Raw genomic sequence first — 22,413 nt, 5'->3', positions numbered from 1 at the left:
GCTGGCTCTGCATTTAACAAAAGCTGGTTTCACAAGCTCAGTTAAATATGAAATCCCAGCAGGCCTTGGCACTGAGTGTGGGGAGACTCTTAGAACAAAAGCCTTAATTTCCTTTTTCTTCATTTCAGGTGCTCACACACATAGTTAACACTCAGTGAGCACTTCCCGTGTGGTCAGCAGCCATCACAAATTTGCAGAGAAGACCTCTCCTTTGTCGGGGTGGATTCTTACAGACTAAAATCTTCCATGGCCAGATAAAGGTGGTGAAACAAGGGCTGGTGTAATCTAGCACCCTACAGACCTAAAGAAATTAATATCAAACCAAAAGAAACCAAATCTCATTTTGCCTTTTATTTACGAGTTTCATTTAAATATCTCTAATAGTCAGAAAATCAATGTCAAATAAGATCATGGGAGTACAGCTTAAAATACAAATGTCAGTAAATATTAAAGAACATGGTTAGTAATTTGTCCAAGTAAATGTTTGATAACAAATTATTTTCCAGGAAGCAAGTTCAACATCAGGTGCCCAAAGTATAAGGGACGGAGCTCCAGGCTGCTCGGGAAATGGTTGCACAGCAGTCCTTTCCCCCTCGGCGATGCACGAGGCTGCTTGCATGACAGCTGTACCACCAGGCTTTAGACCCCAGCTCCAAACCTACTTGGGCTTTTTCCACCAGGGGAAGGAGTCATGTTCAGAGACAAATGCACCACTTTAAGATGAAACTAGGATGGCTCAGTTCCAAGATACTCTGGTTTAATCTGGGAAGGCAAGGCCTCCCAAGAACTGTCAAATGAAGATAGGTTACCAGGGACCGATGGACGAAAGAGTCAAGCCAGATTCATTCTGAACACATATTCTTATTCCATACAATCCATTATTTTCTTCTTTAACTGACTCAAGTTCAAGCTGTTTATATTTCTCTTATGCCCAAAAGGGTGCCAGCTCAGTTGTGTTTAGCCTGAACTTTTACCCAGTGTGCCCAATACTAAAGACCTTTTAGGCCAATCATACTTCTGGAAAACTGTGTTTATATATTAACATACCTCAAAGTTCACATTTTCATTATAACACATTAGCTTTTTTAAATATATAACAAATTAGCTTTAATGTTACAAATAATATTTCAGAAAACCCAATCTAAGTAACTTGACTGAGGCTACTAACCTGCATTTAAAACTAATACAATCTTCTCAACCATTTTGACCAATTCCCAGTTAGCGGAGCTGTGATATTTATACATAAAACAATATCTAAATTATGCCAATATTACAAAGTTTCTTCCCTAAAATTATATGCAATTTAAAGAACCAAAGCATACTTTATTCAAGGTATATACAAAATATTAAATGTTCAATCTTATTTTTTAGTTGATTTTAGATGTCTCAATATGGAAATCTTTACTAAAAGGAATAATATGCTTTAGAAGACTGACAAGTACCACCATCCCCCTCTCAAATTCCAGTGTCCTCTGACAGTAGCCCATGTCTCAGAGAGGCCACAGACACCAGAATTGTGGTCAAGGAGACAGACATGCTGGGTGTTAACCAGGAGACTCTCCTTGGAGCATTCATGGAAAGAGCTGACAGAGTTCACAGTAGAAAAGGGCAGACAATAAACTGGCCTTTCTTCCATCTCGATATACTACAATTAGAAAGCGGGAAATATATTAGGCAGAGAAAAAACACAGATAAGCTTGGAGAAGCAGGTGGGAAGTCTGTATTCTTTCAGCTGTCCCGCAAGTTACTGAGTCAGATGCATTTTATGACCTTTGCTAGGCTCCAAAACGGGATTCATACACTCTGTAATCCCTGTAAATGCTCCGACGGTGTGCCAGGGTTTAGCTGACATAAAGAACAAAGGATGGCAGACAAGCAGTCTTCAACTTTAGCAACAAACCTTCATGCAAGCACAATGGCAGTCATTCATGTTTTATTTCTCAGTTATGATCCAGGAGGTCGAAAGGAACACTAATGATTTCAGAATAAAAGGACCAAGGCTTAAGCACTGACTGGAGCTGAAGCCCAATCACTGAACAGCTGCACTGGAAAACAGGGAAATGTCCCCAAGTTAAAAGCACTCCAAGACTTGAATGAGTATCACTGGGACGTGAAAAGTCAAACTTGCTTGTTTCTTTCAGTGGATGGTACAAGGTGGACGATGAGGAGAGGGATCAACTAACGTAGTGCAGGAAGACAGAACTGTCAGCTTTGTGGGATTATATTTGTGTTTCCATTTAGGGACACATTTCCTGTTGTGTGAATGCCGCAGCATTTCACGAGAACACGAAATTCTTTCCCCCAAAAAGGACCCACGTGGTTTAATTTGAAATAAACACAAAGACTGTGCTGCCCACAGAAGCCATTACAGGTTGCAGTTTTATTTTTGCCCCAACTCCTATACTAAATATGGTCTGGCTCCTGAGGAGAAGCCATGGCGGTTTATCCCACAGTCTTAGGGCAAGCATCCCGTCCGACAAATCTCCCTCCTTCTTCCCCACTGCCTCTCGGGACACAGACAGGCAGCCCTGGTTAGTGACTTCTCAAGCTCTTCACGTTTTCACCTGTCCAGATTTGGGCTGAATCTTAGGTCCATAATCCACTGCATAAGCCAGTCCTGCCTGCACATCTGTCACAACTACCATATTACACGATCGCATTTTTTCCTCCCCTATAACCATTTGAAGAGGGAGCCTTCTTTCCGGACAATATTGCGTGCATATAGTCAGTAGCAGTGGAGTGAAGGAGTTTGGCAGAGCAGAGGTAGGAATATTAGGTGGAATGAACAGAAGAACGTTTGAGAGGTATAATCAGAAAGGCTAAGTGCTATAAATAGCCCCACAGAGGCTAAGCCCTGGAGCATATTTTATTAATGCCGGGAAGGCGAGGAGTTAAGGCTTAGATAGAAGTTACCTTCTAGTATGGCTCAAGGTTCAAGGGGTGGGACACAGTGGAAGGTATCACAAGTGGCACGAGTCAATTCATCAGCTGGTCCAGAGGCCTCGCCCCTCTCACTCTCAGCTGAAAACCAAGACAAATCATCCCAAGCATGCTTACAGCAGGCCTGTTTGCAAGTTTGAGGACTGTTTTAACATAAACAAAAACACACCAGGATGCAGCATCACAAAATGTTTTCACAAGTATAATCACACAAAAAGTTAGAATATTGCATAGAAAAGAGTATTCTCTGTAAACCTAGGTCTTAGTCATTTAAAAATAAGTCCGCGATTGTAAATTGAGGAAAACTACCAAGTTTGCAGATTCTGCACAACATCAGGAAATCCCGAAGTTCTTCATAGTCTTAGGACGATGATTACATTTACCCTTTGAAGGCTCAGGCTGATGATGGCTTAACGACAACAACGTCTTTATAAAAGGACTTTGGCTATGGGCCCAAGCCAATTCTATGGTCTCAATGCTCTGCCCTCTCTATGCAGAAGCGGTGACCAAAACACACTGTGGCATGAAATCACTGCTACTGTTTTTAAACCGAGCCTGGCTTTTCCTCACGTCAGTCTATTATTAAGCCCAGCTACCTCGGCCTGCCTTTTTAACAGTAAGGTCTGAATAGCCAGTTTAAGAGTAAATGAAAATGTCTTAGAAAAGCATTTAAGTTAACCTTGGCAATACGGGACACTCTTAACCCCCTTTGTAATATGCGTCAATTGAGTCTGAGTTAAAATACACCACGGTGACAGTGATGTCATCCCTGTACATCCTCGCCAAGTCCTCTGGCAAAGTCAGCATCGCTGTTAGCCGCTCCGGTTCCATCTCCCCATACTCATTGCTCCCTATGGCGTGTCTGATCAGACGCGTGGCTGCATTTTGGTCGGCCGCGCACAGCCCCTGGGCTCTCCTCTGCTGCAGCAGGCTCTGCATGAGTCCTAGGTTGGCGGGTCTCTGGGCCAGGTCCGGCTTGTGCCGACTTGCTTCTGCCAGGTGCTCCACCACCAGCCTCACCACATCCTCATTGTCCAGCACGTCCCACAGGCCATCTGAGGCCAACACAAGGAACTTATCCTGGGGCCTCAGCCGGTGGTAGGTGACCTCAGGCTCAGCAGTCAGGTAGGGTGGAGTGTGGTAGTGTGGGGGGGTGAACTGGTAAATGTTGAGGGCCTCGGTGTCAAAGCCCCTCTCCAGGACACTGCGCTGCAGCTCTTTACTCCACTTCAGCTGGACATCCCCGAAGGCCCTGCAGGGCATGAGCACGCCCAGCAGCCTGTTGTCCACAATGACTGTCCTGTCCTCTGATTCAGGGTGCTCCCTCTTTAGCCGTGACAGCTCAGCTTGGTTCCAGGCATTGTGGTCGCGTGTGAGGGGCAGACAAGACCACATGCCATTGTCCTCCTGGACCCCAAGGATGGCCCGACAGTCACCAGCGTTTGCCACATGCAAGTGAACTCCATCAACATGGGCCATGCAAGCTGTAGCCCCAGAGAAGGCCACCTGGAGTGAAAGGTTCCTCGTCATCTCATCTTCCAGGGGGGCCTGGACTTCCAGCGAGATGTCAGAATCCAGTCTCTGGAAGGAATACATTAATGCTTCCTTAATGTTGAGTCCCATTTCCATGTGCAGGTCAAGCAGTTCCTGCCAGTAGACACGGAGGTGATCAAGGTGCACTGACGTGACATCCTTGTAGATACTGTCCCCTGGGTGCTTGAGCCATTGCAGGATGGGCATCAGGGGCTTCATGCTTTCCATGGCTCCCTCCATCCGCTCCAGGGTCTGCTGGGACATCAGCGACACCGCCACATAGTAGAAGAGCCTCTCGCTCACTGCTTGAGCACATGCATGGCCACCATGTCCATCGAAGATGCCAAACATCAGCCCGCTGGTCTGCAGGCAGGAAGCCACACCTCGCCGGTCCTCCACTGGGGAATTGGCAGCCAGTTGGTTGCTCTCAAACCGTAACACTGAATTTGGGGCTCCACTGACGAGGTCGAGGATCTTGTGAGCCGACTCACCGGCTCGCAGCACTTCATTTACCTGCTCAGGGCTGAGTTGCAAGTGGAAATCGTCTTCCTCTGTTGACGTGTGTCTGTAGGCTTTCTGCAGGGCAAAGCCACTGCACGGGGCACTGCTCTTCAGGGTGCCTGGTCCCTGGGAAAAGAGTCTCCATCTTGATTTATTTCTATTTGAGGCACACCTTGAATACAAACGTCTGCCCCCTTGTAACGTGGCAATGCTGTTCCTTGCAGAATTTAAGATCCAGAAGGGCAAAGTACTTGACATTTTGCAGCGATACCGGCAAATGTGTTCCTTCCGCAAAAGGGGCTTTCTTTAAACCTGAAAATTAAAGAGTTGAAGAAAATTCAAATTTAATTTCTTAAAAACAGACTTCTGAAAACATTTATTTTGCTACCATTCTGAACAAAAGTGTTTTAAGATAAACTTTAAAAGAGTTGGGTGGTTCTGTGGGTTAAGTGACCGGCTTCGGCTTAGGTCGTGATCTTATGGTTCCTGACCCTGAATTCCTGATTTCGGGTTCTCTGCTGTCAATGAGGAGCCTGCTTTGGATCCTTCATCCCCCTGCTCTCTTTCTGCCCCTCCCCTGCTTGTGCTCTCTCTCTCTCTTTGAGCTCTCTCTCTCAAAAAACAAAATTTTAAAAAATAGTAAAACAGTTGACTAAATTCAAAATACTTAAGCAAGTCTCCCTACCTCCCATTACAACGCATAAATAACATTTCAGAAAATGAGAAAGACGGGATTTTTATATGCTCTCCATTCATACAGAGCCACTGAAGGCTTCCCCACAGAACTCACTCATTGCTCACAGCTGACCCAGGGGCCCCTTTATATTTTCCTTCCCAAATATTTCCCTTGCCAGAGCCCAGTGTCTAGCTCCCAGGTTCACTTTCCCCAACAGACTGTAAGTGTTTATTTAAATATCTATCTGCTTCTCCACTAGTCTATACGCTCCATGAATTCAGGAACCCTTACTCACCAGTGGCTCTCCAGCCCCATGCAACACACAACAGGTCCTCAAATACTGGCTACACGCAGCATTTCCAAAGGCCCAACAGCACACCAGGTGTGACACCAGCTGTCTAACATCAGACACACTGCTTCACTTGCCTGAGCTCCAGCTGTCTGTCAGGGGGATGGGAATACCCATCTTATAAGGTTTTGTGAGGATTCAATGAAATATGATCCTTCTGCTCCAAAAAGGTGGTTATACTTTTCTCATTAAGTGACTCCTCTGGTCACTCTGTATACATTTTTATACAACTGAAACCACAACTTACAATCTATTTTTTTTTTTTCCTTTTAAGCATTTTATTCATGATAAAGACATTTCAGGGATGTGTACTACCCTATTTTGGCATAAACAATCTCAATTTCCTTAACTGTTCTCTATTGTTGTAGATTTAGAAGTCGTTTCTACTGGCTATGGATAAAACACCAAATTGCACTGCCTTATGCACCAACCTTTTCCCTACTTAGGTTTTAATCTACTTATTTCCCAAAGGAGGAATCAGTAGGTCAAAGGGTGTAGACTCATAATGCCAAACTGATCTCCAAAATGTTCACATCTGCCTCCACAAGGACATGAAGGGAACAGTTTCCTACCACCTTCAACAGACGCTGAGGATACCTCTTCTTAGACAAAAAGCAAAGCAAAACAAACAAAAAAACCTGCTCTATTTTCTATTTTCCCGGGTGACCTAAGAGGAGCGTTTCCCACGTGTTTTCGGATTTCGTTCAGGAGACCTGCCCTCTGCCAGTTTGTCTGTTGGGGCACTGGGAACTCTCAGAACTGAGGACCGTCCTCCTCCCCGCCAGCCCACCCCGCTGAACTTGGGGCAGGAGCGGTAGGTCAACGCCCACAGAGGCCGCCTGGCACCTCCCACCCTTCCAGGGCCCTGCAGAGAAATCAGGGAGCAGCGCCGGACGCAAGTTGGTCCGCCGCAGCCGGGACCCAAACAATTTCACGTCCCTGAAGAAAACACAGGTCCCAAGTTCAAGTCTCTGCCCCACAGCCTCATAGATAAGAGTGCGATCTCTGGAGTCTATCAAGCCCGATCGCGCCCGTACCCCGGCGCGGCCACATCCCTGAGCTCCAGCTTCCCAGCCTGTAAAATAGAGAAATTCAGTCGAGGCGCCGAACTCACAGAGGTGCTCCAAGGGCTAACGCAGCTAGTGCGTGTGCCGGGGTCCGAAGCCAAGGGTCCTCGGCGAGTCCGAGAGCCCACGTGGCGCGTGCGCGCGGTGGGGTGACCGTGACTGCGGGCCCGCCCCCTCACCTCATTTCACCTCACCTCCGCTTTCCACCTCATCATCTGAACCGATTCTGACGGCCGCAGAGGGCTGGGCTCCGGGGACGCCCGGCGGGGCTGGAGGGGTCCCCATCCTGCGATCGCCCCCTTCCCTACCTCGGACCCTCGCTCCCCACTCACCAGCTTGCGCCACTGCCACTGGGTCCGTCCCGTCAGTTCCACGCCTGCGCACAGTGCTGCGGCTGCCGCCACTCCCGCCTCACCTCCTTGAAGCGACCCCTTGTGCAGATCCAGAGGGAGAAGGAAGCATCCTCTCTCCAGCTCTTATTGGTTCACCTGCGGAGGCGGGCCTTTGACGGACAGAAGAATTACCCAATGGCTGAGGAGGGCGACAGGGCAGGCAGGGCGGGAGGAGCTAAATCCAGTTCCTCCCCACCCATCCGCACCCTTCTGGGCTCCGACCGTGGGTGAGCAGAGTTCCCGGCTACGCGACCAGGCAATCAGGGACCGAGCTACCCCGCCACCTGATGGCCCACACTCTGCACACCCCGAACCCAGCATCCTCTCCAATTCTTTACTGTTAGTAATGCCGCACGGTTTCCTCTCCTTTGCTTTGCCCACCAAATCCAGACCTCTCTCCCAAGCGTCACAGCCTTGTGTTCAACCATTTGGACGCCTTCCTTTGGAGGCCCTATGTACGCCTCGAACACATCTCGCTCAGAACTCACCTTCCTACCAAACTCGCCCTTCCTTTCCTACTCTAACCCAATAATGGCCCCACCATCTTCCCAGATAGCCTCAACCAGAATCCTGGGAGTCTTAACTGCTCCCTCTTTCCAGCCCCTCTCCTGTTATCTAATCCTGCTAATCTTATCTCCCGAGTATCTCTGCAATCCACACATTTGCCTCCAGCTACCCTATTCCAATCCTCTCATCTGGTCTCCCTACGTTCACTTTACGACTCCGCTGCTCTTCCTGTACGGAACAGGCAGTGACCCTTCTAGAACTCAAACTCCTGCTCTAAAGTTTTCATTGGTTCCCAGGGGCCGTTGGGCCTTCAAAAGACATTTATATTGATCTGACCACTGACAGTTACTAGAAATGGTTAGTGGTTGGTAGGTTGAGAAAGACTGAGAACCAAGACACCAGATAACCCCTCAGTCCCTCGTATTGTGGGATTCCAGTTATCCCCTGCTTCCTTATTATCGTAAGGCAAGTACAGTCCTTCCCTGGAGGCAGAGACCAGAAATGCCACTTGGAGCCCTGAGAATGTAGTCTTCTGGAAGCGAGACACACTGGTTTACCTGGAGAGCCTGGCCAGCCCACCTGGACCCGAGGACATGCCTGCCATAATACCGCTCCTGTCAGACTTGCATCTGGTTTGACGTTTATACTGCCACTCACCCTTGGCCCTTTCAGGAAGTTTTCTGGTAAGTCAGAATTTGCAATATCTCTCTTCCTGGATATTGAGAAGGCTGTTTCAGACTGAAAGTAAAGATAACTCTAAGGCATTGTAAATAAATGGGCGTAAGTTTTATTTTTAGGTTTTGTATAGATAGTTCATTTGGGGTGACAAAGGGTCATCCTTAAGGACAGAGTCAGCACAGTTTAATCAGTTCATCTGCAGGCATTTATGGGTGCCTGAGGTGACTACTGGAGGCACACAGATGGCTGCCCCCACCACACTTTCCTGAGAGAAATTACATCACTCTGCTAAGTCTGAAACCGCAGAGTTTTTTTTAAGTTACCACACACAACAATTCCAAAGTAAAAATGTATCTTTGAAGATTTTGTGTGCACTGGAGCTTTCGTTTAGAGGCTGTAGCTAGCTCCGTCACCAACATATGATGGCTAGCCCAAGAACCCCAGCCAGTCTCCCAGTGCTTCTTGTCTCAAGGTCTTAAAAGAAGAAAAATGAAGGAAAAGGTCTGATCTCTCCTCAAGAAAGGAAAAGCAGCAGATCAGCTGTCATTTTCTGAGGAAATTTAAAAAGATTCAGCCTCAGTCAAAACCAAGCAAATAAGAATTAAAACAAGATACTGGTTTTTGTCAAACAACCTGACAATCATTAAAACAGATTAGTACTTCATGTTGGTGAGTAGGCATTGCCTTCTGGGCAGGTAGGAGTGTAAACTGAGGCTACCCAATGGACAGATTTTTGATCCACTAATTCGACTTCTTTTTTTTAAATGTGTTTTACTTATTTTTGAGACAGAGACAGAGCATTAGCGGGGGAGGAACAGAGAGAGAGGGAGACATAGAATCTGAAGCAAGCTCAGGGTCTGAGCTGTCAGCACAGAGCCCTACTCGGCGTTCAAACCCATAAACCTTGAGATCATGACCTGAGCTGAAGTTAGACAGCTTAACTGACACAACCACCCAGGTGCTCCAATTCTACTTATTTTAATTTACCCTAAATAGGCAGTCAAAGGTAAACATTAGAAATTTTCTTTTTCTTTTCTTTTGAGAGAGAAAGAGGGCACAAATGAGTGAGGGGCAGAGAGAGAGAGAGAGAAAGAGAAATTTTCTACAGTAAACATACACATATATTACTCCATCTGGCATTTCTTGTATAATCAAGAAGAAGAAAGAGGAGGAGGAGGGAGAGAAGCAGCAGCAGCAGCAGCAGCAGCAGCAGCAAAACTATATTTTAAAAAACAACCACAGGCCTAACCGGAGTAGGGAGTTAGATCCCTTAGATGATTCTGGCAAAATTCCCTGATTTTATAGCCATACAAATAGGGGCTTCCATGGAATGTTAGGAAAGCTGGATCTGAGATTATCTTGTGTCAGGAGGAACTGAGAGAGTAGCAGATAGCTTTTTGTCCAACTGTCAAAACTATACATCTAGGCCTGATATCTGTAAGAGTTTGTAAAAACCCCAGATATCTTTCTTTGTGGCCGAGCAGACGTGCTTCCCCTTGGAGCAGTTCTGTGACCTTAGTGCTCCCCAGTGCAACTGAATAAACCCAGAAAAGCCTTCCTGCTGATCTGAGCACATCTGTGCCCTCCGACAGTCGCCTCACAGACCAGTGTCATCCTAAATCAAGTAATTCAACTTCACCACCTCTGGCCAAACAGGTGACTTTTCCTCGCACTGTCTCCTCCCACATTGACCACGCACATGGACACACGTGTGTGTACGCACCCCCCCCCCCGCCTCCCCAGGGCCCCTTTTCCTTCAGAGGTAATGGTAACGGTAACCATTCCCTGCAGAGCAGCAACCTCAAGGACATATTTCACAAGTCTTGAGGATGATAGTGACAAAGGCTTGGGAATTTTTTTTTTAATGTTGTATTTATTTTTAAGAGACAGAAAGAGACAGAGTGTGAGCAGGGAAGGGGCAGAGAGAGAGCGAGACACAGAATAGGAAGCAGGCTCCAGGCTCTGAGCTGTCAGCACAGAACCTGACTCGGGGCTCGAACTCATGAACTACAAGATCATGACCTGAGCTTAACCGACTGAACCACCCAGGCGCCCCATGGGAATTTTTAAAAAACACAAATCTTGTCTCAGCCCTCCTCTCAAACCTGCTCTGAAGCACCAGAGCTTGCGGCAATTAGGAAGCCTCAAAGTGGTTGTGTTAAGCTCCTAGCTCATAGAGCCAAAGCTAAAGATTTCCCTTCACTAGAGGAGGATGGGCAGACCCTTTGGGGGAAATACAACCTGTGTTTCTGTCTCTTTAACGCTTCTCCAAACGCAGATCAATGTCTTTCACCTGTTTGACAGATCAGCTGCACCCAAGGCTCTGATGATGTAGGCCAGAGGTCTTCCCCTGTGACCCCAAAATAATCATTCCCTTTTCCACCATCATCCCACAGCTGTCTCTACTCAGACTTAACCACTGACACGCCCAGAATTTTCCATCGTCCTCAAGTCCCAAGCCTAAGACCCAGTTCTGGCATTTATTTGCTGTGTGATCCTGGCCCAGTCACTTACTTCCTCTCTCTGGGCCTCTGTAGAGCTCCTCGCTTGGAAGGGGCAATTTTGTGGGCCTTGTACTTGTCACTAGCACTCCAAGTTGCCTATGACTCATATTCTTTCTTGAAAGTAAATTGGGAATGGAGCAGAAGAACAGCTCGAGGGGTCTGGTGTGGGTAAGAGGAGGCAAGAGGAAGTTGGAAGACAGCCCTGGAGCCCCTGGAGGCGCATGGTTTTCCTGCTTTCTCTTGAAGCTGCAGGGTATGGAATAGGTTCAGTCAGCAAGCAGTGGGCCTGTGGCGTGGCTTGTGCTACCCTGTGACATTGTCCAAGAAACTGAGGGTGCCCAGCCGCTGCTGTGTGCCATCCCTGCGGAGGCCCCACCCCCGGTACCTGGAGCACCCTTTTCAGGCCCAGGGGCAACTCCTTGAGGGACCAGAGAACACAGTGAGCTAGGTTCAGGGGTGGGGGGTGCAGTGTCACCTGAGCAATTGTCCCCAGCATCCAACAAGATGCCAAATGTGGGGTTGGAAAGGCCAGGAAGGAGCTATTAGGACAGGACAGATCATCAAATGAAAAACCAGGTTACAACAGAGAGTTTGGTTTTGATAATAACGATATTTCATGTATGCATTTCTTCTCCTCTTTTTTCCTTTGTGCATGCCTCTCTGCGTGCAAAGAAAAATCTAGCAGGACACATGCCGACAGTTAACAATGCTTATCTCTGGGTCATGAAACTTTCACATTCTTTCCTTTTCCATGTATTTCTTTATATGCTTTTTTTTCTTTTTTAACATGCAGCATGTATTTAATAATCAGGAAAACCCCCAATAATGTCTGTCCCACACACTTACACCTAAGAGTGGGAGAGAAGAAGGCAGAGTGGGCTGTTCTGGGGCAAGGGAGGCAGCTAGGGAGAGGGGTGGGGACCAGAGGGCTATTTTATGTCTGGAAATCAGGGAAGGTTCCTCTGATAAGATAGGCTTTGGAGAGAGATCTGAAGGAAGTTAGAGAGTGAGCCTGGCCTATCTGGGAAAGAGCATTCCATGGAGAGAGAACGGTAAGGACAAAGGTCTTCACCTTGTGAACCAAGGGAAGGGCTTGAATTTTATGGCCAGGGCTGCCTGCCCCATCTCCAACCCTTGGGCCAGAGCTGGAAAGAACTTGAGATCATCTCACCCACGCCTTCTGAAAGTGTGCTCCATGGAGCACCATCCCAGAAAATGTTTTGAGAGAAAAGAACCATGTCTCTACTATCCACCCCTGGAAGAGCTTCACAATGAACAACTTAGTTAAGGCCCTGAGAAATGGTGCAGTAAAAGGAATTCATCCAACTTTATTGCAGCAATTCCAAACATTTCCCCATGAACCTCCATTTTGCTAAATCCCATCTAACAGAACCCATGTACTTCATGAGATGCCCATATATCCGAAGCACAAAATAAAGTCCAGAAACCTGAACTGACTTCACCAGGTTCCTGGGGGTCCCACTTTAAGGTTGTGGCTAAGAAGAATCTGGGTCCTACTCTCTGGACTCACATCCAAGCCACTCTTCTAGAAACTTTCCACATTTAATAGCCTGAGGGGCCAATTTGAGCTTCTCTGAAGCCAGAGGAAGAGTTCTCCTGAGGGAAGACAGTTACCCTCTCAGCATACTGTATTTTTGTTTAGCCATCTTTTTATTTTAATTTTTTTAATTTTTCTAATTTACTTATTTGTTTTTGAGAGAGAGAGAGAGAGAGAGAGCATACACACAAGTGGGGGAGGGGCAGAGAGAGAGAAAAAGAGAGGGAGACACAAAATCCAAAGCAGGCTCCAGGCTCTGAGCTGTCAGTGCAGAATCTGACTTGGAGCTTGAAATCCTGAACTGTGAGATCATGACCTGAGCCGAAGCCAGATGCTTAACAAACTGAGCCATCCAGGCCCCTCTTGAGCATTTTTTTACACCTGCTTTTCCAAAAGACAAGAGCCTCCTCTAGCACAAAGCACCCCATGTAATGTGGTGGTTTCAGAGGCTGGACTGCGGGTCAGGCAGACATGAGAACCCCAGTGCTGTCATTAACCGGATGCATGACTTGGGCAACGGACCTCAGTCAAATTTAGAGCCTCTGTATCTCCATCTGCTGAATGGGGGCAGCCATTCCCATGTATGTTGTGGGGGCATATCCCTCCTCCTAGCTGTATAGTGACTACAGAATGGGGGCAGAAAGGAGTATGTGAGGGTGCTGAAGCAGAGCTGTCCTCCTTTCTTGGCTCTGAAGCTATTTCTGTCTGAAGAACTAGGACCTGTCAATGTAATCAGGGCACCCCCATCCCCAGGCTATGCTGGAGACTGGGTCAAATTTAATTCAGCCTTTTATTTTCACACTTACCGTCGATTCCCAGGGCAAAGCCCCTGCTGTTCCCCCCCTCCCCGGAGTGCCCTCCCCATCCTCCATACCTTTGGCAAACAGTGGGGCCATTACCTCAGGCCTCCACATGCCCTTTCCCCAAGAGCCCAGTGGTGCTCAGTGGCACTGACAAGTTGCGTGCTTCACCCAGCACTGGAGGCCCTGGACAGCAGAAGAAGCAAGAGCTTAGGGTGTCAAGCAAAGCAGGAGCACAAACAGCAGCAAAAATATTTTAAATATTTTGACAAGTGGTAACCGGCTGGGCAAGGGTTCTTTCCTAGCATGGCTAGGCTGGGCTCTTGCTAGTGAATACGAAGATGGACCAGAGACCAAGCTACAGGCTCACACGTGGCCACAAGGGGGCGTAAATACACTGCAGGAAGCGCCTGAGCATCTCACTGCCTAGAGCTGGTGGAGGGAGTGTGTGTGTGTGTGTGTGTGCGCACACTTGTATGCATCATTCCACAATGCTTATTGTGATACTGTCATTAGTGGGGAGACCGACTAATGCCTTTCAAGGAGCCCGGAGAGTGGTGGCATAGACTTGGTTCCAAGGTAGGCCAATCCAGCCCCAGCTCCAACTATGTGACCTGGAGCAAGTATCTCAATCTGATCCTCAGTATCTCATCGGCAAAATGGGAGTAAGAATGGTACCCACTTCAAAAGGTCTTGGGTCAATTCAGGAAATGAGTTAATTAAGTGAGTCAATTCATGAAAAAAAAAAAAAAAAAAAGACAATTCACGGATTGTGTTCACCGGTGGGTCATGCCACAGGAACATGGAGCATGTTCTCAGGGAGTCCAAAGGAAGGTGCCTTAAAATAATAGGTTAGTTCATATTTTATTAAAATAAAAGTGTGATGAGAGAAATCAGAATTATGTTTACCTTCCTTATAGTTACCTATCAGTTTAGTATCATCTTGTACTGTTCTTATATTTAATTACATATGTGAAGGCCCCATAATCCTTTCAGTGTGTGGCTCAGATGGGTTTTCAGCTCATGGAGGCCCCCATCGGGGCTGCAGCTGATGGGGTCCCTTATGTCTGTTAGGAGGTGCAGTTCCTGAGGGGGCTCAGAGTAGTTGAGCAGGTATCCATGCAGGGCCCAGGAAAGTGTAGGTCCTGTGGCCTCCTACGAAGGAAGACTCAGTGATAGGTAGCAAAGTCCACACAGGATCTGCAACCCTCCATCTTTAGGACCGACCTACTCCCTCAGGAGCTGCCTACGGAGAGGATCTACCTTATAGTCCCCCGTTAGTTCTGTCACCTGGGCCCTTACTTCCTTCAGGCTCTGCCAATCCTCGACCCTGTGCCCTACTCAGGTGCCCCTCCCTGTGGTTCTTTGACCTCCAGATGGCCTCCTCTTTTGTCCCCTAGACTTGTGGTACACCCCAGAGAGCATGTAGGGCATCTAGGGGACAGTTGTCACACGGTTGGGGAGAACCCTGGCATTTGGGGTTGTCAGGGGTGCTAGAAGTCCTACAGGACAGTTTCGCATAACAAAGGATTATCTGAGACCTGCCCTACCTTCCAACATCTCACCTGGATATTCAAACAGGTGAAGAATCTGTTTATCTTCATCTAAGCCTGCAACATTGTTCCTTTTTTAAAATTCTTTTTTTAGGGGCACCTGAATAGCTCAGTTGGCTAAGTGTCTGACTTTGGCTCAGGTCATGATCTCACAGTTCCTGGGTTCGAGCCCTGTGTCAGGCTTTGTGCTGACAGCTCAGAGCCTGGAGACTGCTTCGCATTCTAGGTCTCCTTTGTCCTCTGCCCCTCCCCCACCCACACCCTGTCTCTCTCTCACACACTCTCTCTCAAAAATAAAGAAACATTAAAAAATATTTTTTAATTCTTTTTTTAAACTGAAGTATAGTTGATTTACAATGTTTCATTTGTGCAACATGGTGAACAAATCTGTACATTCCGTTATGCTCACCACAAGCTTAGAACCATCTATCATCATAGTACACTATTACAATACCATTGACTATATTCCCTATGCTCTGTGTTTTATCCCTGTGACTTATTCATTCTATGCAGCTTTGTTCCATTTTATTTGGAAACACAGAGTAATGCTTGCACAGTTTTAATATATAGTGAATTATTGTACTTTATGTTGCCTGGAATTTTACCACTCATGCCTAATTTGAGCATTGTTCCACTCATAATCTTAAGAGACAAAATGTCACCTCCTATGAGTTAAAATATGATGACTTAGGGGCACCTGGGTGGCTCAGTTGGTTGAGTGTCTGACTTTGGCTCAGGTCATGATCTTGCGGTTCATGAGTTTGAGCCCCACATCAGACTTTGTGGTGACAGAGCCGGGCCTGCTTCGGATTCTGTCTCCCTCTCTCTCTGCCCCTCCCCTGCTCACTCTCTCTCTCTCTCTCAAAAATAAATAAACATTAAAACATTTTAGAATGTGATGACTTATAAAATATTGTACAATGAATACACAAATTTTTCAAATTCAGTGAGTAGATGGGATATTTTCATGTCTGTTCTAAAAAATAGAGGAGTTCACTGTCTGGGAAAATCATATCCTGAAGGCAGCAATACTCATGTCCCTCGGGCTGGAATGAATTTGTAGTTGCCATGTTCTCAGGCTTCTGAATATAGGTACAAGCCTCAGAAGACCTCATCACAACCTTGTGAGCTAGCATTTATGTTCTGAAACACCTATTATTTTATTGAAAATTATGCTTTTTGTGTATATAAACATGTATTATAAAGGGCTGTCCTTTATATTACAACTAAGGCATTAAAGTAATTTTTTGGAATCAAGTGTGTAGATAAATTGTATTTTCTTTGATTTTCACTGAAGGCTCATAGTAGGAGGTAGTGCATTTATTATTATAAAAAGTAGGCTCTGGAAAAAAAAAAGTAGGCTCTGAGAATCTTGTAGACATAATATGAGCCAAAAATCCAGAAACTAAAGAGGTTTCTGGAATGAATGATTTCATTTATTTGAAGTTCAAAACCAGACAAATGTAATTTATGCTATTAGGAGTCAGGATGGTGAGTACTTTTGGGAGGTAGGAACTTGATGAAGATGTAGGGGTGGGGGTGGGGGTGCTGGAGATGTGCTATTGCTGACCTAAGTGCTGGTTCCATAGGTGTGTTCAGACTGTGAAAGTTCATCAAGCATATGTACTTCTCTGTATATATGTTGTGCTTCAATTAAAACAAAAACAAAAAGTTACATCACCAGTAATGAGACAAATCAGCATCATCTACCTAAGAACAACGTGGGATCCTTTCTTGTGATATTCCTATGAAAACCAAATAACCCGAGTCTCCTCATGAAGAAACACCCGACAAACCCAGCTGAGGGACATCCTACTACTAACTGGCCTGTACCCTCTGATCATACCAATGTTGTGAAAGACAAAGACAGAGGAACTGACCAAAGAAAAGGACACTAAATGGACTGGACAACTGAATGCAAGATATGATCTGGGATTTTTTGTTGTTATTGTTACAAAAGACATTATTGGGACAATTAGCACAGTATGAATAAGGTACGTTGATTGGATAATAGTAACATAACAATATTGGGGCGCCTGGGTGGCTCAGTCAGTTGCACATCTGACTTCAGCTCGGATCACAATCTCAGGGTTCGTGGTTTCGAGCCCCGTGTCAGGCACTGTCAGCCTGCTTTGGATTCTGTGTCTCTCTGCCCCTCCCCACCTTGCGCTCTGTCTCTCTCTCTCTCAAAAATAAATAAACATTAAACAATTTTTTCCAAAATTTTTTTAAAAAATTTAAAAAAATGATAACATAATAATGTTAATTTCCTGCTTTTGATTCTTATACTGTGGTTATATAAGAGAATGTCCTCATTTTTAGGAAAGCCACTGGAAAAAAAAATGTATACATATGGAGAGAGAGAGGGAGAGAGAGAAAGCAAATGTGATAAAATGTGGAGTCCAGTACCAGTCTATAGTATATTCACTGTATTATTTTTTAAACTTTTCTTAAGTCTGAAATTATGCTAAAGCAAAAAGGTTTTGGGGTGGGGGTTCTGAGTCTGCTAGTGGAAACCCTAAACATTGGCTATTCCTGTTCCCATGGCAGCAACCCCAGTTTTCCCGGGTGTCAGTGTGAAAAGGGGCAGAAAAAGAAAATTCCGAAGCCTGACATTTCCTGACATGGCTAAGTCCTGTATGCCACGGGCACTGAGGGTCCATCTCTAGAGGCCTCAGCTTTACAGCAAGGGCTTAGTAAATTTGGCTGAGGTTGATCAAGCTCTTGCCTGCAGCCACACACCTGGCTTTCTTTCCTCAGCATGACCTCTGACCTCAGGGAGCCCTGGGATTGAGGGAGGCGCCCCCCACGGCTGTAGAGCTGGCTGCTGCTGCCCTGATCTGAGCCCCCGGGAGTGGCTGGAGCCACCACTGGCACGAGCTAAAGCAGCCAGATTGGCACAGAGTCCTCCACCCCCAACCTGGGGTCATGGGGCCCATGTGATCAGCTCTGCACCTAGTAGACCTGAGCTGCACAGGAGTGAGGAGCTCCCTTCCAGGTCCCTTTGCCTGCCCCCAGAAACCACAGGCTTCCAGATTTAGTGCTGGGGCTGGGGCTTCAAAGGCTTGGCTGCCCCCAAAATACCTTTTCAGCTCACCTGCCTCTGCCTCAAATTATGCCATTAGAGCTCTGCCCTCCTAGGAGAGAAATCATTTCCAAGCACTGACTTCTAAAGTGCAGTGCAGACAATGACCCTTTGTCCTATGGGTCATAGTTCACGGAATTGGGTATGTGAAACACATGGAATTACTTATTTTCTATAAATCATTTCAATCCAGCTCTGAGCCCCCATTACATCGGGCTGGCTGGAAATTCAGCCCAGGTATTCTCCTGTCACACTGATGGGCAAAGGTCTGGGGGTCTTGGGAGATTCTTCCAGTCATCTGTCCCTGCCGGTTTGGGCCCAGCATCACGCCCCTTGCAATTTAGGGGGCACATGGGGTGACCCACATCCTGGGATCCAGAGCTGTCTGCCCCCCAGCTTGGCCATGGCTTGGCTCTACTTCTGGGAAATCTGCTTTCTCTCCTCCCTCAAGTCCTCCCACTGACACATTTTACAGATGGGGAACTGAGGTGGAGAAGAGGTCACACGGAAGACTGAAAAGGAGGTGATAAGATCATTCCCCCATAAGGTTACTGCCTCCCAAGGGAGGCATTTCATCAGGGGACCATGTCAACTGAGCACTGAAGCTCAACTGGCAAGATTTCAGACTCCGCAACAGGTAAGCACAGAGTTATTCTGTGTGGGGACCTTTCTGCGAAGTAAGGCTCTCCTGATGAGCACTGGACCAGGAGTCATAAATCCTTGCTCTCCCACCAACTTACTTAGGCAGATTCTGTTCCTTCTTTGGGCCTCAGTTGTTCTATCTGTATAGGGAGATCAGAACAGGAATTCTTTTGGTGTGGATACTCTGGGATTCCCTGGGCAGCTTACTGATCCTTACCATGGCTTCCTCTGATTGAAAAAGTCATACCTTCTAAACTCTACTCCTGAACACTCAGGAACAGTAGCAGTGGCAGCAAGGACCCAGTTCCCAGTTCCCCAGGGAGGCCTGGGTAGCTGGAGAGATAGGACTGTGTGCCCTCAGGAGATACCCATGCCCAGAGCAACCAAGGACTTGTCACTCACAGCAGGACTTGAGAGAAGAGGAGGAGGAGGGGGAGCTCGTTCCTGAAAACCTGAGGGATCCCTGGGAGCCCAGGTCACCCTGGAGCCTCTGTGTCCCTATGCCTTTCCTGCAGTGCCTATCCCGAGAGAGTAACTCATTGGGTCTAAAGAGTCACCTGCTCACCCTCCCACGCTTCTGCAGATGAAAACATTTGAGTTGCAACTGGAGGGATTTAGATTAGACTCACAGATGGCCAAGCCAAGAACGACCAGGGTCCAGGAATGAGTCCCTTCTGCAGGGCCAAGGAGGGCAGCTGGAGGAGGTAATGAATTGTACCTGTCAGAATTTGCATTTGAGCCTGTGTTGGAAGGTGGATTCAGGCCAAATGATGCCTAGTGCTTTCTGAGCCTCAGAGAGAATCCTCTTCCTCCAATCCAGGAGGCCCTCAGCTCCTGCTCTAGACCTCCAGTAGCTCCTCATGGCACCCGGATATAAAGGTAAACTTCTCCCTGGCATTTGAGGCCTTCAGAGCCTGGGAAGCCCTGTGTCTCCAGCCATACATCCCCTCTTTGTTGATACCTGCTGGGTGATAGCCAGGCCTTCTTCTCTCTGGTAAATGTTCACTGCTGCTGAGGCTTCTGTGCCTCTGCTGTGATACTTTGGCTTTGGACCCCTCTTCCAGGAAGCCCTCTCAAACTAGCCAAGTCTCCTCGACCAAGCCAGGACTCTTCCCAGAGACACTACCACCTTCCCCTACTCTTGACGGTCTTTTGTAGTCAGTTCCTTGCTGAAGGTCTTGGCCTTTCCCTCAGAGGAACAGCGAAGGTCCTGCAGGGTGACCTGGGGCAGGGCCAGCCAGGCTGGAGGTTTCCTGGAGGTGGAAGGCCCCAATAGAGGGAGCCAATTTGGCATCAAATGTTCTGAAACTGCCCTTGTGGAGGACACAGGCTCGGAGCAGATCTGACTCATTCCGGCCACCACCTTGCCTGGCCACAGGCCCTGCCAGAGGGCCTGTTTGGATACCGTGCTAGCAGATGGCCCTGCAGAGGGAAACATCTGTTTTCGGCTAGGCTATCCAATATGGTAGCCACTGGCCACATGTGCTCTTAGGCACTTGAAATGTAGCTACTCTGAATCAAGATATGCTATGAGTGTAAAATACACACTGGATTTCAAAAACTTAGCACAAAAAATAATGTAAAATATCTCATTAATTTTTTTATATGGATGACATGTTGAAATGATAATATACTTCGGACATAATTAAGTTAAATAAGATATATTGTTCAAATTAAATACACTTGTTTCTTTTTACCTTTTAAAACAGAGCTACTAGAAAATTTTAAATTACATATGTGGCTCACATTATATCATGTCTGTTTTATAGAGGAGGACACAAACTTTTGAGGGCTTGAGTGACGTATGGTGCAAAGGCCGGTGCATCTGCCCTAAGTTTGTGAGCAGAAAAGCCTCCAAAAGGGATGCATTCCCCAGCCCCTGCCTCTGGCTGCAGGCCAGATACCATCCGTGCTCACAGAATCACATTCTCCCTTCCCCTCAGAGTCTTGACCAACCAGCAGTTCATTTTGCCCTTGAGGGTGAGATCAGAGTTGATGTTGTGACACATGGACATGGGGGGACACATGCCCAAGGTATCCAGGATGGGCAGATACTGTTATCTCACCTTCCTTCCATCCTTAGGTCAGTTCTGGCTGCAGCCAAGGCCTACATCCTGCTCCAGGCCCCCTTAGCTTGGACATGAGTCCAAGGGGACATGAGCCCCCACCCCCACCAGACATCAGCTCTGACAACAATGCTGTCAGCTTACCTTGCAGCCTTCACCTCAGACCCGTTTCTGTCCATATCCCCAACCTTTGCTCACACCACAGATCACTGTCCCCACAGATGAGCCCTTGGGCAGATAGTGTCCCCAGCCAGCCCTATGGGGACCTCTCAGACCCCTGCAGCAATAGCAGCTCTAGAGGTAACTGGGATTGGGAGCAGGGTTTCTGCAGACAGAGCTCCAGGGGGCTGGGTCTTTACAGCCACCCCATCTCCTGAGGCCCGGAGAAGGGAGACCCAGGGCCTGCATCCTCCAGCTTTGGAGGGAAGTCTATGCCCCTAGCCTGGGCACAAAGTCTATGCTGTGGCCACTGGCGTGGGCTACCCTGGATACCAGGGAGGGCTGTCTGGGAACCTGGGAGCGAGCAGAGCCTATCTTGTCTTGAGTGCTCTGAATGTGCCCTGCATCAGCTTCAGGAGGCAATCTTGTCCCGGGTGAGGATTCAGGACACAGTCCTGGGTCCCTTGAGGCCAGGTTTGCTGGAGGCATTTGGGATTCAGCTGGGGCATCCCATTTGGATGTAAAAGGGTCAAATCTTGGGCTGTGATCATAAGGAGGCCACTTTTGATTTTAAAATAGTTTTAAATTAAAAAACAAATTAAGGGGAAAGATTTAAGGAGTGAGGATTCTTGGCAGCCTTGGGATAATTACTATAAAGCCAGCTCCCATATCTCAAGTCCTCTTTGGTGCCAGGCCTGTCTTGCCACCATGCCCGCGAGGGGCTGGCCGAGGTCCCTGGCATTGCCAGCAGCGTCAGTCCTGTTGTTTCAACTCCACGTGGCTGCCACCGTGCCCATCCCTCCCTCCCGTGGGTGAGCCCAGTTGCTGTGGCACAGAGCAGGAGAGTTGTGGGACAGATTCAGATTCAAATCCCACTCTGCCACTTGCCTAGTTAACCCTCCCCCAGGCACATCATCACTGTCCGTAAAACGGGGGGTGAAGACAGTTCTTGTATCCTAGGGAGAGAGTCAGTCATCTGCCCCTGGCCCTTGGCCTGTCTTAAGAGGAAGCTTTACTAGCTTTAATTTTCTTTTTTTCTTAATGTTTTATTTATTTTTAGAGACAGAGAGCAGGGGAGGGGGAGAGAGAGAGGGAGACAGAGGATCCCAAGTAGGCTCTACGCTGACATACTGCCAGGCTGACAGTGAGGTTCGAACTCACCAGCCGTGAGATCATGGCCTGAGCCAAAGTCAGATGCTCAACCCACTGAGCCACCAGGCACCCCACTAGCATTGCTTTTCTGCTGCTGCCTGCCCCCAAGCTGAGCAAACACCGTCCTCCAGACGCCACCCTTCTTAACGTCTCCAGAAACCTAGAGGGAGAAAATGGTCCTTAGATCGGGCCAGGGGTGCCTGCAAGGGCAAAGCTGTGCCTGGCCTCCCATCAAAGGGCTCTGTCCCTTC

The 22,413-nt window shown here is 47.5% G+C and overlaps 1 protein-coding gene and 1 long non-coding RNA gene across 3 annotated transcripts in view; one reads left to right on the top strand and one right to left on the bottom strand.

The window, feature by feature from the left end:
* Positions 1-351: 351 nt before the first annotated feature.
* On the bottom strand, positions 352-7,468 carry PDP2 (pyruvate dehyrogenase phosphatase catalytic subunit 2). 2 transcript variants are annotated; one of them, XM_007090245.2, is made up of 2 exons: positions 7,399-7,468; positions 352-5,286 (listed from the first exon to the last, which is right to left on the bottom strand). In XM_007090245.2, exon 2 carries the CDS (start codon positions 5,230-5,232, stop codon positions 3,640-3,642), a length of 1,593 nt encoding a protein of 530 aa, XP_007090307.1. In that variant the 5' UTR covers positions 5,233-5,286; positions 7,399-7,468; the 3' UTR covers positions 352-3,639. The 2 variants fall into 2 exon arrangements, with proteins under 2 accessions (XP_007090307.1, XP_007090308.1); XM_007090246.3 differs by lacking the exon at positions 7,399-7,468 and adding an exon at positions 7,114-7,278.
* A 534-nt stretch (positions 7,469-8,002) lies between these two features.
* LOC122234142 overlaps positions 8,003-22,413 on the top strand; it is a 28,161-nt gene continuing 13,750 nt past the window's right edge. Inside the window, exons 1-3 of the long non-coding RNA XR_006211894.1 lie at positions 8,003-8,648; positions 16,648-17,052; positions 18,619-18,780. This is a non-coding gene — a long non-coding RNA (uncharacterized LOC122234142). The remainder of the gene's footprint in view (positions 8,649-16,647; positions 17,053-18,618; positions 18,781-22,413) is intronic.

Source organism: Panthera tigris, chromosome E2 (genome assembly GCF_018350195.1).
Source record: "Panthera tigris isolate Pti1 chromosome E2, P.tigris_Pti1_mat1.1, whole genome shotgun sequence".
Taxonomy (NCBI): domain Eukaryota; kingdom Metazoa; phylum Chordata; class Mammalia; order Carnivora; family Felidae; genus Panthera; species Panthera tigris.
The sequence above is the reverse complement of the archived record's forward strand: the minus strand, read 5'-3'. Positions and strand labels throughout refer to the sequence as shown.

Coding starts and splice junctions, on each gene's coding strand:
- PDP2 (XM_007090245.2), bottom strand. CDS start 5,232: ATGTCAAGTACTTTGCCCTTCTGGATCTTAAATTCTGCAAGGAACAGC.